A 17,135-nucleotide genomic window follows, 5' to 3' on the forward strand; every position below is an offset into this window, starting at 1 on the left:
GAAGGCATTCGCTGTAGATGCCTGAGAGCTGGTGAGTCAGTTACGCCACAAGGCCACCTACTCTGAAAGAAGAACCCAGTGGATAGGCCTGGTGCCCTTCCCACTTTGCTGACCCAGGAACTCACGTGATCACCTGTTGGGCAGGGCTCAGACCACACCCATGGGTCAGGGTCGGCTGACATGGGTCCGAAAATATGGGTTTTCTCCATATAATGCTTTCCTCTTGACGGAGGTCTGGGGAAGCAGCCATCATTCCCCACTCGGCGGCTGTCCCGGGTGTGGCAGGTGCCAGCAAGGAAGGGACTCCCGCTAGCGCTGATTCAGAGAGCGGTGTTAGGATGTGATTGGGGCAGAAGTCCTGAAGATGCATCAATTTCTGTTTGAAAGAGAAATGGAAGAGAAGAAAATGGTAATTTCCAGACAAAAAGCTTCTGTTTTTGAAAATAAGGATGTTTCACAGGAAGTGAGGAACTCGCTCATTTTGAAAGGCAGCAAATCAAGTGATCTTTAAAGTGTCCCAACCTTAACCGGGCGCCCCCGAGAGCCAGGCGGTGGGTGGACGTGGGCGGCTGACTGAGCGCGTCTGTGGCCTGGGTGAGCGGCTGTAGAGCAACGACAGTGGCCACTGGACAGTGAAGTGTACGCACTGCGGTCCCAAACCAGGATTAGCACTCAAGTGTTTTCACGGAAACCGAATTGGGTGCCAACGATTTTACTTGGATTCTGCAGATAAATGGGATCAACAGAGCATCTTCAGGCTAAGCCACATGCTCTGTTTCGCCACAGATTTGTAAATAAATTAGTGTAGTGACTGCTTGCAGCTTTGAGAAGGTCAGTGTGGTTTCCTCTTTCCCTACAAGCGCGTCTCTAAGTGGCTGCGAGCCGTCTGCCCGTGGACACCACGCCTGCGCGCCTCGTGGGGCCACCCTGCACTGTGCCTCCGGGCCAGCTTCACACTCGGCCGACAGCTGTCCTGACATAAACAGTGACGGTGTCACCATCGTCGAGCCTTGCAGGCTGTGGTTTTAGCAGCAACAGCTTCAGGGCGGCCGTGGAGCTGTCCCGGGGCCTGCTGTGCAGGGGGAGAAGGAGGTGAGCACGGAGCCAGGGCCCCTGGGCCCGTTGTTGGGGGTCATCCTGTTGGCACGTGGCCCCCCAGGCCCCAGAGGCCCCGTGCACATGGGTCTGCGGGCCCCAGAAGCCCTCACCACCACCACGGCCCCCGCCTGTGTGGCTCTGACCAGTGGCCCTCGGCACAGAGACGGAGCCTGTGTCCCTGCTTCCCCGTTGGGAGGACCCCACCCCCTGCACCTTGGGGACGCGCTCCCTCTGCCTCGGACCCGTCACTGCTTTTGTACATTTGCAGGACCTGGTCTGTTTCACATTTCCATTTCGCGCTTCTGTCACTTTACATGTGATGAGAATTTGCTCAAAGAGCTCTGAATTTTTTCCTTCTGATTTCGTCTTGTTTTACATTTTCATTTGCCTTCTTTCCTGAGAAATGGCTTTGAGCTATGATCGATCCATGTCCTGCAGTGACAAACAGCATTCCAGGGTGACTAGGGCAAGGACTCTCCGCTCCAAGAGGGGCGTCCTCTCAAAAGTAGCCACTGAACAAGGCGACGGCACCTGGACGGGGACAGTAAGTGGAGGCCGGGCCCCTTCCCCCAGCTGCCTCCCCTCCTCTGCCCCTCAAGCCGATGGACTCTCAGGGACCATGGGACTGTGTTCCCCATAATTGGGACATGGCACCCCCATTCCCACATGCTTACCCCCGGCTCCCCAAGTCCAGGGAGGTCAGGAGCCTGGTCCTGCCAGGTCCTGCCAGACTCAGGACGCCCACTCCATCTGCTGCGACGGCTACCGTGGACCCAGCACGTTTGTTAGGGTCTCAGCGAGTATCTGTGGGGTGAGTGCCACGTGTGGCCTGAGCGTGCCCCCCGCAGGCGGACTGGTGTGTGCAGACCCTGCTAAGTGTAGCCGTTGCGCGGGCCTCGGAGTGCAGGACCGAGCTCGCCTCCAGGAAGCTTTGCAGGTGTGGCGGCTTTGTCTTTCTGAGAACAACTTTGTTTTTATTTTCTTTGTTTAAAAGGAAGTTCAACGTCTTTGCAAATAAAAGTGAAAAGTGTTCTTTTTTGGACCAAAGTACCTCTGAACTACAAAGTAGAGCCCATACCCACGCAGGAAGACCGGTGCCATTCAGTCTGTGTTACGTAACAGCAAGAAAGGGCTTTAGCGGGACTGATGTAGTATTTCTTGTTTTAGAAGTAAATTAAGCATTTGCTTTAACTCTTTTTTGCATGAAAGAATCCTAAATCTTTCTCATGCCCGCAGTTTTGGTTTCCCAAAGTATAGGTGTCATTTCTGACTAGAAACTGCGTGCAGCTTTACTCCGTGTGGGGGTGTGTGATTACGGTAGCAGCAGAAACACCAGCTGGCTGTGTCCCCTCTGAGGTCATGCCCTCCACACACAACACAAGCACCGTCCTTTCCTAAAGCCGCTCTGTGCTGAGCATCAGCCACATGCTAGGCCTTCCCAGACCTCGCGGTCTTCCTCACCTTCAGCACGTGCCTCCCCGGATGTGTTGAGGCTCATGAGTGGTGGGGATCCCAGGGATCGGGGTCTGCAGGCACCCGGGGCATTGGGGCCAGTTGGTTGTTTCCCCACCCCCCACACACACACACACCCCAAGACGCTCCTGCGCGTTGGTGCCTGTCTGAGCTGGATGAGTTCTCCTGGGCAGCAGGGCTCCCGACCAGCCCCTCCGGGGCAGGGAGCCCGTTCGGCCTGTTGTCCTATTCAGTCCAGCAGCCACCAGTCCTATCGCTCACAGCTTCACTGCCCTTGAGAGCCTCCGCTGAGGCCGCGGTCCTCTGGCCGGATGCAGGAGGTTCTCCCGGGTTCCAGATCACGTGCAACACACCTGCAGCCTCCCAGAGAGAATAGCTAAGTAGACCATTATTTTTATTCAAAAGGAACATTCTCCCAGTGGTGTGCATTTTCCCTCCAGAGTAGAACCTACCCTTTCAGTTGCCTCACTGTTATCTTCCTCTCCCCGATGGGGACTCACATCTGTTCTCTGATATGTGTATGTAATGCGGTGGAGACCGGCGTGAATGGACTCCTGCTATCAGCAACTAGCAAGTACTTACACAATTATACCAGAAACTCAATTGTCAGGGGGGAAATTTATGAAAACCGGAGCGCGTGTGACGGCATAGCATGTCGTTGTCTGGATGACCAGCCTGCCCTGACAGCACCTCCACCCTACCCATGCCCAGCGTCCGGAAAACAGGCCCCTGCTGCTCCCCTTCTTGTCCTCGTCATCCTGGAACAGGATGGAGAATAGTGTGGGGAGTCTGGGGCGTTCCCAGCCGTGCGAGTCTGTGGGAACTGGGACTGCCGGCCGGGTGGTGTCTTGCAGGAAAGGATGTTGTAGGAAGGTGAGCTTCCCATAAATACAGTCAGTCTTGAGCCTGTGTGGTCTCTGGACTCAGCCTCGTCTTGCTCCAGCAGAGCGACCTCAGGGCACCTCCTGATGCTTCTGAGCGCCAGGACTTCATATGCAAGGTCGGCCAGTGGCAGCACCAACCTGAGATTGCTGCGCGGATGATCAGTGCTGCAAATCTCTTTATCCCGTGTAGTGATTTAGTAAATGTTAGATACTGTCATTTACAAGAATCATCCAAAAGGGGCGCCCGGGTGACTCCATTGGCCAGATGTCCAACTCTTGATTTTGACTTAGGTCATGGTCTCATGGGTCGTGAGATTGAGTTTCGGCTCTGCGCTCAGTAGGGAGTGTGTTTGAGGATTGTCTCCCCCTCCACTTGCCCCTCCCTCCCTCACGTGCCTGCACATACACATATGCTCTCTCTCAAATAAATAAATCCTTTAAAAAAATTGTGATCCAAAATCAATATATGTATTGCAGTGTGCTCAAATGACCATTCACCTGAGCTCATTAATATTAAGGTACCCCAGCACTCTAATTTCCAAATATTAAACTTGTCTTTCCATGACAGAGAAAGAGCTCTTTTACTCTGTGGGTTTTGTGAAATATGAAAAAAATTGTATGTGCGTTATTTCTTTAGGTTGTCCTGGTGCCAAAAAGAATGAATTTCTGACAAGCATCTTGGACGCGCTCTCTACCGACATGGTGCATGCAGTCTCTGACCCCTCTTCCTCTGGCAGGTACGTTACATCTACGTGAAGTAAGGATCTGAGAATAAGCCCCAGTAACCTGAGAGCTGGAAGCCGGTGTAGCCGATAGGTCTCTGGAGCAAGTCAGCTTCTCAGCACTGCAGGAGCCATCTCCCAAAATTTCAAGTTGCTCCATGTGTCTGGGGGTGATTTGTTTAGCAGGTTTTCCCTGTGATGCAATTAAGCCGCTGAGGGCCGTGTCACAGTGGGCAGAGCCAGAACCAGTGATCCCAGTCATCCCACCAGGTGGTGGCAGGTGGGTGGGCGGGAGGCAGGAGGCAGGAGGCAGGGCCTTTGGTTCTGATGGCTTTGAGCCTTGGGTTTGCATTTCAGAGCTATTGAGTAGGCTTTATTTTTAAAGAAGATTTTATTTACTTATTCATGAGAGACACAGAAAGAGGCAGAGACACAGGCAGAGGGAGAAGCAGGCTCCCTGCAGAGAGCCCGATGTGGGACTCGATCCCAGGACCCCAGGATTATGACCTGAGCCAAAGGCAGACCTTCATCCACCAATCCAGCCAGGTGTTCCTATCAAGTAAATTTTAATACTTGGAATTAAAATGTTGGATTTCAAGTTTTCAATACCCTATGTATTTACTATAGAAAAACCCACATAACATAAGGCTTACCAACTTAAGACCCAAGTGTACAGTGGCATTATTTACGCTGACACTGCTCAAAGGGGGACCCTGAGACTCTGGACGCGATCCCCCTGGACACATGGCAGGTGTTCTGCATGCGTGGGCTTGGGCTTCGGGCTGAGCCTCTATGGTTCCCCAAAGCTCTTCTGTAGCTACCTGCAGGTGTGAGGGAGCTCCCAGAGCTGCCTGGACCTGACTTCACAAGACTGGACCCTCCTGAGAATTCACAGCAATTTATCTCTTTCTTCTCAGAGGGAGGAGAATCTTTCTGTTTTTATCTCCTCGAGCGCTGGCCTTGCTCCCCACTCCTGCCTGCAAAGCCCTGATAATCTTGCCTCTTCTGGATGATCTAAAGCTTTCTGGTCTCCTCAGCTGATGGGCTCTCCTCTCTCTGTCTCTCTCCTTAGGAGTGAGATTCAAAAAATGAAAAAGAAAGGCAATGCTAATAGAAAATGTTATAATCGGGCAGTAAATTAAGCTTAAGAAAGCAAAAAAAGAAAAAAAAGAGACCTATATTTCAAGTGGACACATTCTTGGAAAGAGTGCTCTAAGCTGAAAAAGTAGAATTGAAGGCAGTAAATGAACTGGTGTGTGAAGAGCTCCCCTGAAAGTCTGGAAATACTCAGTAGTATCCCAACGCCCCGATACCCGTGAGCATTTCTCCTAAGTTACTTCCTTCACACCCAGGAACATGGGCTCCTCCAAGCCGGTAGAGTCTAGACAGTGGCAGCCAGTGGAGCAAAAGGGCCCGTAGGGGCTCACGCCCTGTATTTGTCCTCTTCCCCTTAGGGAGAAGGCATGCTCTGACATCTGGGACATTTTCACAGGTGTGGCACAAAGCCAGATCTTCTGGGAGAGTTTTTAGTGATTTGTATCTTAAAATATCAAACTTTGTTTTAATCCAAGGGAAGAGGTCTAGTTACCTCTTTAAGATGTATCTTTACTTGCATCTTTCGTTACCCCGTGGTATAAAATGGGATTGTTGGTGAATCCCACTTACAGGAGTTGAGACCCTTGGGGCCCCAAGCTGACCTGCCAGCTCCTTGGAGCCCAGAACCTGGGACAAGGGGGCTTCCGTCCTTAAAGACGTGTCATATGCACGTATAAGCTCATGGTGTCATCTGCAGTTCTGAAACCAGCGTGAAGTATTCTTGCTAAATTCCCTTCTCTAAATTATGTTTAAAAATTGCTCTGCGGAATGGCGAACCGCGCAGGCTTGGGCACCCATGCTGTAGGCGTGATGAGTGGGGCACCCCTTCTAGGAGAGTTGGGGTGCACGGTGCGCCCTCCGTAGACAGGCGAGGCCGGGAAGAGGCCGGCCGTGCCTGACGACCTTGTGTGCTCTTGCAGGCTCTCAGAACCCGACCCCAGCCACACCCTCGAGGAGAGGGTGGTCCACTGGTACTTCAAGCTACTCGATAAGAACTCCAGCGGGGACATTGGCAAAAAGGAGATTAAGCCCTTCAAGAGATTCCTTCGGAAAAAATCAAAGCCCAAAAAGTGCGTGAAGAAGTTTGTCGAATACTGTGACGTGAATAACGACAAATCCATCTCCGTGCAAGAGCTGATGGGCTGCCTCGGGGTGACGAAAGAAGAAGGTAAAGCAAACGCAAAGAAGCACCCTAGTAAGAGCCTTTCTCGTTGTTTTGTGCTTTGCGATGCGTCAGGTCTTGACACCTGCTCCGTTGGCTTCTTTAAGCGTAGCTTGTCCTTTCCGTCTGAGGAGGCCTCTTACCTGTAGGGCGTTTGTCCGTAGAAATAATAACAGACCAGAGGGAGAGGCTGGTCGACAGGGGCGAAGCTGAGTGTTGTGTGAAGACGCGCCCTCTGGCTCTGGCCGTGGTGGCGACGTTCCAAATGTGTTTGATGCCAATCTGGAAACCACTGGGAGTCACTCTACGCCCCTGTGTGTGGACCAGCCACATGTGCAGGCCAGCTCATCGGCAGTTGCATAATTCCTGTTACCCAGACCAGTTACGTCGATAGTTGAAAACACCCTGTTAGCTGTTTCACCCGCCGAGCACGTCCTGTGAAGGTGGCCACACCGACTGCCGTGGAGACAGACCTACAGTAGCCAGAGCTTGCTGGCTGCATGCATGTGGTGGACTCGGTTTCCCCATTTGCACAGTGCACGTGCTGGGAGGCTTTGCAGAGGCGTCACCAGTGTTTCATGATTCTGTTCTACTACCGATGTCGGTAACACCGTTGAAGGAGAGACCAGGCTTGAGGGTAGAGTCCAGGGAGTGAGTTCATCGTGTTCCGCGAGGCCCTCCCAGGTCTGCACTCGACTGTGCAGCTGGCCCTGGGGCGGCTTCTGAAGCAGTGGCTCCCGTCTCTCCTTTGTCCCTGTGTCCCTAGCTCTTTTCACAATGGTCACTTGCCACCATCCCGCTCCACGGGGTCCAGGCTGGATCTGTGTCCCCGCTAATGTCTCTGTGAGAAGTTAGTCTTAGGAAAACTAGGCTTTGTTTGGAAGCCTTGAGTGCAGGTGTGTGAGACGCTTGCACCTCATGCCATCCTGGAAGAATCTGGAGCAGAGGCCAGTGGCGAAGACGCAGGGCTGCCCTCTTGGCTCACCCTGCAGGGTGCAGGTGGGAATGGAGCCAGGCTCAGAGTCTCACAGTTGGCAGGCAGGGGGATGGTGCACGGGGGCTGTGACTGTGTGCCAAGTGTGGCCCTTGCCAGGGAGGCAAGCGCGGCGCTTGGGCTGAGGAGCCTAGCGGAGGTCTCGGTGGGAGGGATGTCTGGGTGCAGCCATCAGGATGTTGAGGGAGACCTAGTGGGTACCCTGACCAGCCCTGGGGACGCTGTCCTACCTCAGGCCCTCGGGCATCTAAGAAGCCAGCGGGTTAACCCTGCTCGGCCAGGGAAAGCGGCAGCCTGACAGGCACTGTAGCTGCGTTAATGCCCAGAGAAGAGCCTCAACTGGGCAAATTCACACTGCTGGAGGGGGGCTGGTTGTCTACCTGCCTTGGGGTGATGGGGGGGTGCTGCTTGTCTAGTATCTGCCCTGGGGTGATGGGGGTGGGGGGCTGGTTGTCTGGTACCTGCCCTGAGGTGATGAGGGCGGGGTGCTGGTTGTCTAGTACCTGCCCTGGCGGTGATGAGAGTGGGGTGCTGGTTGTCTGGGCCCTGCCCTGGGGTGATAAGGGCAGGGGGCTGGTTGTCTGGTACCCACCCTGGGTGATGAGGGTGGGGGGCTCGTGGCCAGAGAGTGAGAGCCGCACAGGGGCTCTGGATGGGCTGCTTTGGATCTGGGAAGTGTGATCCCAGGTGAGTTGTTTGCTGTCTCTGGGGACCGGCTCACCTGGTCAGCAAGTCCCTTGCTGGCAAAGCATCCAAGAGGCTCCCCAGGATTGCCATACCTTCTCCTGAGAGGACTGGCCCAGTGATTGAGTTCAGGCGGGACCGTACAGGCCCCTTCCTGGCAGGGGACCTCCTCGGTTACCCGGGAGGCGTCATGGACAACGGGGGGAATACAGATCCTGACTGTGGTGGTGGGGGGACTCAGCGCCTTCCCGGGTCGCTGAGGTGGAGCGGACCTGGGACGTGGAGCTCGCGTGGGCTCTGGTCCTGCAGGGAACAGTGCGCTGCTGCAGGCGTCCAGGCTGCCCCCAACCCCTGCACAGCCGTGCTGCGTGGCCGGCAGCCCCCAAGCGCATCTCCCCTGCCTCAGGGGTCCTGGAGGGTCCCTGCGGGTCCCCGCATGCTGCAGGCCGTTACCAAGCGGTTCAGGCCGGAGGCTGGCTCTGCCCCTGATGTGGGGCCATGCGGAGCACAAGCTCCGTCTGGGAAGCGTGCGTTCACCAGGAGGGTGGGGGCGCCAGGGGCCGAGGGACCCACCTGTTCCCAGGGGAGCTGATGCTCTAGGCGGTGCAGCATCCTGAGCGCGATCTGGGCGTCTTGCGTCTGCATGCACCGGACTCACGCAGGGACAGGGTGGGAGTGCACCCCACCTGTGCCCAGAGGAGGGGCGTGAGTGCCACAGCAACGATGATGGGCTCCCTTGACACCATCACCCTTCACCAGAGACCCCAGCTGCTGCAGGGCTGGGCTTAATTCCTGGGTAGCTCTGTGCAGGCGGATGTATCTGAAGTTTACAGTCATGTTAGCATGTTAACAACCAAGGAGATGGCTGATGAACCTCCTCCAAAAAAAAAAAAAAAAAAAAGAAAGAAAAGAAAGAAAACCAGCAAAAATTTGGTAAATGTGGCAATTTGGTCAAAAATGACATCAGGGATTTGGATTCATAATTAGTTGCTTTAGCGACTTATTTCCCTGGAGGAATTTAACTTTTTTCCTACTATTATTTTCATTTCCAATTCATTCCTTGCTCCCGCCTCGTGCGCCTAGAAATTGCTTTTGAAAAGTAAAAAATATATATATATATATTCAGGCGAGGGTTAGTTTGGACGCTCTAAATATGCAAACTGTTATCAGTGTCTCTTGTTGCCTTCATCTTTACTCACCACTTAGCAATGTATGTTTTATTCTTAAAAAGAAAAAAAATTTTTGAAAATCAGAAATTAAATAAAAACCAGATAGAATGCCATTTTTCTCAGACATAATCAGACCCGAGCCTGTACCTTTCCCTGAAATATTTCTGTGTGGATACCCACCTGCGTGCATGTACTAAGACGTTTCACTACAATATGGGGTCTACACACATGTACTTTCTAATCACACTTATTTTATGATATTACACAAGATTTTGCCTGTAAAGTATTGCACCAAGGATGTGTTATTGGAAGGTTTGATCTAAATTTTTACTATTGCAAAAAAAAGGCAGAAAAGAAAATGAATTAACTGAACTATTGAGAAATGCTAAAACCAAGAAAGGAAATGTTTCTAAAGAACTCAGGCGGCTCCAGGGAGGGGGCTGCGGGGCGGGAGCGCGAATCCACCAGCGCAGGCCCCGGAGCACAGGGCGCCGGGACACAGCCCAGGATCCGGCCTCCCCCGGGACAGGCAGAGGCCGGGAGGGCCCAGGACAGCGAGGACGCTCCTGCCCCGAGCTGAGCAGATCAGCGGCCCCGCCCCGGAGCCTCCAGGCCCTGCGGACGGAGAGCCGAGAGCCCCGAGCCCCGTAGTTCCTGCGGAGGCTGAATCCAGGCTTCCAGAGTTGCCATAGCAACTGCTGCTGTTCCTCCTGGGGCCCGACGGGGTAAACAACCCCCGCAGAGCCCTGCAGCAGGCAGGGGCAGAGCAGCTCCCCCAAGTGCTAACACCTGAAAATCAACGCAACAGGCCCCTCCCCCAGAAGACCAGCTAGAGGGGCCAGTGATACTCCCCCGTGTTCCAATACAACTTGTTTCTGGCCACTCTGCACTGAGCAAAATGACTAGAAGGAAAACCTCAACTCAAAAGAAAGAATCAGAAACAGCCCTCTCTCCCACAGAGTTACAAAATCTGGATTACACTTCAATGTCAGAAAGCCAATTCAGAAGCACCATTATACAGCTACTGGTGGCTCTAGAAAAAAGCATTAAGGCCTCACGAGACTTCATGACTGCAGAATTTAGATCCAATCAGGCAGAAATTAAAAATCAATTGAATGAGATGCAATCCAAACTAGAAGTCCTAACGACGAGGGTTAACGAGGTGGAAGAACGAGTGAGTGACATAGAAGACAAGTTAATGGCAAAGAGGGAAACTGAGGAAAAAAGAGATAAACAATTGAAGGACCATGAAGACAGATTAAGGCAAATAAACGACAGCCTGAGGAAGAAAAACCTACGTTTAATTGGGGTTCCTGAGGGCGCCGAAAGGGACAGAGGGCCAGAATATGTATTTGAACAAATCCTAGCTGAAAACTTTCCCAATCTGGGAAGGGAAACAGGCATTCAGATCCAGGAAATAGAGAGATCCCCCCCTAAAATCAATAAAAACCGTTCAACACCTCGACATCTAATAGTGAAGCTTGCAAATTCCAAAGATAAAGAGAAGATCCTTAAAGCAGCAAGAGACAAGAAGTCCCTGACTTTCATGGGGAGGAATATTAGGGTAACAGCAGACCTCTCCACAGAGACGTGGCAGGCCAGAAAGGGCTGGCAGGATATATTCAGGGTCCTAAATGAGAAGAACATGCAACCAAGAATACTTTATCCAGCAAGGCTCTCATTCAAAATGGAAGGAGAGATAAAGAGCTTCCAAGACAGGCAGGAACTGAAAGAATATGTGACCTCCAAACCAGCTCTGCAAGAAATTTTAAGGGGGACTCTTAAAACTCCCCTTTAAGAAGAAGTTCAAGTAACTCTGAACGTGAATGGGCTTAATGACCCCATCAAAAGGCGCAGAGTTTCAGACTGGATAAAAAAACAGGACCCATCTATTTGCTGTCTACAAGAGACTCATTTTAGACAGAAGGACACCTACAACCTGAAAATAAAAGGTTGGAGAACCATTTACCATTCAAATGGTTCTCAAAATATACCCTAAAAACTACAGAACACTTCTGAAAGAAATTGAGGAAGACACAAAGAGATGGAAAAATATTCCATGCTCATGGATTGGCAGAATTAATATTGTGAAAATGTCAATGTTACCCAGGGCAATTTACACGTATAATGCAATCCCTATCAAAATACCATGGACTTTCTTCAGAGACTTAGAACAAATTATTTTAAGATTTGTGTGGAATCAGAAAAGACCCCAAACAGCCAGGGGAATTTTAAAAAAAGAAAACCATATCTGGGGGCATCGCAATGCCAGATTTCAGGTTGTACTACAAAGCTGTGTTCATCAAGTCAGTGTGGTACTGGCACAAAAACAGACATATAGATCAATGGAACAGAACAGAGAACCCAGAAGTGGACCCTGAACTTTATGCTCAACTAATATGCGATAAAGGAGGAAAGACGATCCACTAGAAGAAAGACAGTCTCTTCAATAAATGGTGCTGGGAAAATTGGACATCCACATGCAGAAGAATGAAACTGGACCACTCTCTTGCACCATACACAAAGATAAACTCAAAATAGATGAAAGATCTAAATGTGAGACAAGATTCCATCAAAATCCCAGAGGAGAACTCAGGCAACACCCTTTTTGAACTTGGCCACAGTAACCGGAGAAGGACAAACAGTGTATGTTCTCATTCATTTGGGGAATATGAATAATAGCGAAAGGGAATATAAGGGAAGGGAGAAGAAATGTGTGAGAAATATCAGAAAGGGAGACAGAACATAAAAAAGAACTCAGAAAAAAAACATTCACAGAACATTGTGTCATTCCCTCGTTATTCTCCAAAATGACCGTTACACAGAAACTCGCCAATTAAGAAATACTCTTTTTTGACCAAATTATCTCTTTCAAACAAATTGCCATGCTAGCAGGGTGCCTTCCAGGCACACTGCCTGACGGACAGATTGTCCTCTCCTGGGTCGCCCGGAGCAGTCGGTAGCAGTTGTTACCTATGATGTGAACACTCCTGACTGTCCCTGAACGCCACACCAGGCAGGTGGCTATGAAACAGTCCTCTTCTCTCTGGTGGTCTCATATTTCTATCTGTGGTGTTGCTGCCTGTGGCTCCTTGCTGGGGTGACCCTCTCAGTGGGCCGGGAGGGTGGGAGGAGCCAGAGGGGAGGAAGGAGGGAAGCTGGGAAGGTGGACAGTCATCCTAGGAGCCAGGGAGGAAGGCAGGTGCTAAGGAGCTGGACCCCAGGAGTGCCCGAGGGACATGGGAGGTGACCATGGGGCCGGGTCTGAGCCTCCTACCGTGAGGCCACATGGCAACCACTATGCATCTCAGGCATCTCCCTCCACCTTCCATTTCCCTCAAGGATTTGGAAAACTTATTTTGAGCTGGACATGTTAGTTTCTCATGATTTAAATATGAAAAACCCAGGAGATGTCAAAGATCTGGTGTTCCACAATGCCTAGGCCCTCACACCCCCTGGGAGAGTTTCACAGGGTCAGAAAGGTCTCAGGTTAGTCCACTGTGCTTTGCAAGCTTTGGTAAAAAATGTTTAGAAACATTTTTCTATGTTTGGACTAGAGCATCTGTAATTTGAGAAAGTGTGTACATCATGAATTTATAAGCCACCACAGATAACCTGTGCTTTCTCTCTATTACCATTTTCTCTTGTAAATAAGTTTGCCAGTTGATGACACTTTCGTAGAGTGATTTTGATCTTTTCCTGAAAAATTATATTGAAACTTTCATGAGCTAAAGAGTATTTGGTTTTTAATAGTGTCTTTTTTCTTTCCTCCCTTAGCCCCTAGAGCTAATGCTGAAAGCGCCTCTAATAGACAGGTGAGTATTATCGTCTGTATTTTAGCATTAATAATTTACGGGTTTAATCGTAGGCAATGACAGCTTAGGGTCCTGTAGATTTGGAAAGTGCCTTCCCAAAAAGGAAACCATCCAGGCGAGGCAACATAACATGCACATACCCCCATGAGGCTAAAAATAGCCTCAAAATTTCATCAAAATCAACTTGTGAAGTCATCAACGTAAAGATTTTGTCTTTTTTTTCTATTTGAAATTTCAATCATTTTTGATATTTTTAGAAAAAATTCAAAACTGGTTGTTTTGTGGAATTTTTTTTTTTTTTTTTACAAACGATTATCCAGGGTTGTGCAATTTATTTCTTATCATTTGTTAAGGAGATTGCAGGGACAGGAGACCCTCTGGGCATTCAGGTGAATGTTCTCTTTTCATCTGGGGATCTTAATGAGACATATCTTCTGCTCCAAAAGGGATTTTCAGTTTCCTGCCTGTGTGTGTTTACAAACATATTTCTGTGTTTCTGACTCCTGTGTCTCTGCAGGTGCAATTAAAGCAGATAATTGTGCTGGCTCTCCCCAGCACCCCATGCACACCTGTCCAAAGTCTAGAATATTTTCCAGAGGATCCACAGGTGTGAATGCATTTCTCCCTCCCTCAAAGCCAAGGCAGAATTCCCCCTTCTTATGACCACTCGCCAATTTGTAATTTATTTGGTCTTCCCTGTTTGATGTTGGTTGACATTTCCTAAGGCAAGCCCTGCATTTGTTGTGGGTTTTAAGTGGAGACCTCCAGTGCACACCTTCAATGTAACTTGAAACCATTTCATTAGGAAAGCCATGTGATATGGTTTTCTTTGTTTAGCAAGTGTTTAGGGTTTTAGCTTTTTAAGTCCTACCACAAATCACTTATGCTTTATTTATTTTTTTTTTTTTTTTGGATTTCCTTTTTTATTTTTTTATTTTTTTTTTTTATGTTCACTGTTTTATTTTATTTTATTTTTTTTTTATTTTTTTTTTTATAAATTAATTTTTATTGGTGTTCAATTTACCAACATACAGAATAACACCCAGTGCTCATCCCGTCAAGTGTCCCCCTCCGTGCCCGTCACCCATTCACCCCCACCCCCCGCCCTCAACCCCTTCCACCACCCCTAGTTCATTTCCCAGAGTTAGAAGTCTTTATGTTCTGTGTCCCTTTCTGATATCTCCCACACATTTCTTCTCCCTTCCCTTATATTCCCCTTCACTATTATTCATATTCCCCAAATGAGTGAGAACATACACTGTTTGTCCTTCTCCGATTGACTTACTTCACTCAGCATAATACCCTCCAGTTCCATCCACGTTGAAGCAAATGGTGGGTATTTGTTGTTTCTAATGGCTGAGTAATATTCCATTGTATTATGCTTTAGAACAGGGCTGGCCTGAAGCCGTTAGCGCAGGTCAGGTGCCTGCAGTAGTGACAACTGCCACACATGCACTGCTCTCCACTGCGAGTAAACTCTGCTCAAGATGCAAGCCTCCCTCTTCGGCTCTTTCCCAGAAAACGGAGCCAGAACAGCTTCTCCAGCTCTTTTTATGGTGTTCGGATAGTGACTGACTTCCCAGCCATTGATGTAAACTGTGACCCTTGGATTAAGTCCCCGGCCAAGGCCAGCTGTGGCTTGCACATGATAAAATGACTGAAGGCCATAGATGTTTCTTTGAAGAATAAACAATAGGACCGAACACCAAAATCTTTCACTATGTGAATAACCAGACAGGAAACGTTGGATAAAGGGGAGCTGGGATGATACCGGAACCAGTACTGGATCAGACAGTGAGTGGAGCTTTCTGATGATCTCATGTCCCTGGTGGGCCACCATGCCCCCACACCAACGTGGATGTGGGCTAGGATGTCAGCCCTGTCTCCTCCAACAGTTTTTTTTGTTTTTGTTTTTGTTTTTTAAGATTTTATGTATTTATTTGATAGAAGTGAGAGACAGCACAGGAGCAGGGGAGCAGCGGAGGGGGATGGAGAACCAGGCTCCCCACCAAGCAGGCTCCCTGATGCAAGACCCGATCCCAGGACCTGGGATCATGACCTAAGCCAAAGGCAGACGCTCAACCACTGAGCCACCCAGGCGCCCCTCCTGCAACAGTTCTGACACGCTTCCAGAACCGAGGAATCCGCTGATGGCTTATCTTTAACCACAACAAATCAAAACAGAACTTCCCATTAGCTCCAAGCAGGAGATACGCTCCTTTCTCTTCCAACTACCTACTAGTATTTTTATCGTGGGGAGGAAAACCAGCCTAGAAGCCTTCTAAGTATTTAAGTTTAATTATTTTAAATGATGAAGCAGATGCATGGATCAATTCATATCGGTACCCTTGATCAATTGGTACCCTTGGAAAATTAGATCTAGAAGATGGTAGATCGCTTTTCCTTTTCATTCCAAATTGCTTTCAACTGGCAGCCAGGGTGCAGAATTCCTGTAATTAGCAAATAAACCTTTCAAGTTGCATTTCTTCCTGGGGAGATAAACTTGTAAATGGAAAGGATGAGAAGAAAAATTAAAAATCAATGATGCCTTTATTAAACTTGAAGCATAAGCTAGATTATTAAAATTATTTTGTATAACATCCAAGGTGACAAGAGACTGCATGGAACATTTAATGTACTGAATCGAAATATTTAAAGCAAATGCTAAGTTTCTCAGCCAGTGGGTCTTTCTGATATTCCTAATCACTGAGAGGGAGGGAAGTGTTGGAATTTAATGTTTGCATTGTTTTTTTATTGATCCTTACACCCAAAAATATCAAACCAGCACTCTTTCTTTTTGCATTAAAAAAAATATATATTGGTTTTGCCCTGTATCAACAGGTCGACTATGTCATCCCTAGAAGGCAAGCCTTAGTCTTCACAGATGAGGAGGGATGTCCAATGATGCTTTTCCTAATGATGTCTCCATTTCTTTTTTTCAGCCAAGGAAGCAAGGATAGTGGCTCACACATCCCAGGCGGTTCCTAGACATGTGGGAGACTCCCTCACCAAAAAGCAATTAAAAACAAAAACAAACACATAGTATTTGCACTTTGTACTTTAAATGTAAATTCACTTTGTAGAAATGAGATATTTAAACAGACTGCTTTAATCTGTGAAATGGAAGGGCTGGTTTCAGAAAACTAATCACATACAATGTATGTGTCCTCTTTTGACCTTGGAAATCTGTACTTGGTGGAGATGTATTTTGAATGGCTTTGAGCTTAATTTCTTTATCCTACACATGTTGACATAGTAGAAATCTTAGCCTCAGGCACGCGGTCCCTGCCCTGTGCCTTCCTCCCCGCCCCGGGCACTCACTCCTAGTCAAGCCACGTTCGCTTCCTTTGAGATCGGCTGTGCCCACAGCATTTTTGAATCTACGCCGGAAGCTTCCCTAGAAGTTTGCAACCTGCTGCTGTCCTCATCATGCAGCTAACAAGTGCATGGGTTTGTTTGTTTCTTGGAATTTTGTGTTAGTTTGTTTAGTTTTGCTGTGCAGAGATCCCGTTCATGCGATGAGTCACGCAACCACTAAAGCAATCTGATCATTCCAGGTAGCGCCCTGGTAGAAAAGACAATTTTTTCAACCTCTCTTTGGTGTGCTGCTTTTCCTTTTGAAGCTTCTGTTTGAGCTTTGCCTGAGGCTCGGATTAATCACGCAGTAAATACTAGAGGATTCCCCCTGCTGTCCAGAAGCAGCGTAAACAGGCCCATCGTTCAGAGAAGTAGACTTAGAGCGTGACCCCGCCAGCACTTGTCTGCCCTGCGTCTTCTCTTACATGTGTCCACTAGCCATCCCACCCTGGGCCACTCTGGGGCCTATTGCAACGTAAAATTACCACCTGAACAAATTTGGGGTGTCCTCCTTACAGAAGGCTCAGCCAGCACAAATCAGCCATGTGCTGGATGCTGAACAAGTGCCTGCAGGTCCCCAGCTTCCTTCTTTCCTGGTGGCCTCAGGAAATTCACCCGAGTGGCACTTGAGAGAGCAGGGTCAGGCACTGAATGTCCACAGTGTGAGCAGCAGGACTGGCCC

General features: G+C 49.2%; 1 protein-coding gene across 3 annotated transcripts in view; it reads left to right on the forward strand.

The window, feature by feature from the left end:
- Positions 1-16,141, forward strand: part of SMOC2 (SPARC related modular calcium binding 2) — a 158,496-nt gene extending 142,355 nt beyond the window's left edge. For 2 of the 3 annotated variants that reach the window (XM_055311513.1, XM_055311515.1), the window contains exons 10-13: positions 4,093-4,192; positions 6,193-6,467; positions 13,059-13,096; positions 16,039-16,141. In XM_055311513.1, the coding sequence (XP_055167488.1) occupies positions 4,093-4,192; positions 6,193-6,467; positions 13,059-13,096; positions 16,039-16,056 (431 nt within the window). In that variant the 3' untranslated portion in view covers positions 16,057-16,141. The remainder of the gene's footprint in view (positions 1-4,092; positions 4,193-6,192; positions 6,468-13,058; positions 13,097-16,038) is intronic. The other variant, XM_055311516.1, reaches the window with a different exon arrangement.
- Positions 16,142-17,135: the final 994 nt, after the last annotated feature.

Source organism: Nyctereutes procyonoides, unplaced genomic scaffold, assembly GCF_905146905.1.
Source record: "Nyctereutes procyonoides isolate TBG_1078 unplaced genomic scaffold, NYPRO_anot_genome, whole genome shotgun sequence".
NCBI classification, from domain to species: domain Eukaryota; kingdom Metazoa; phylum Chordata; class Mammalia; order Carnivora; family Canidae; genus Nyctereutes; species Nyctereutes procyonoides.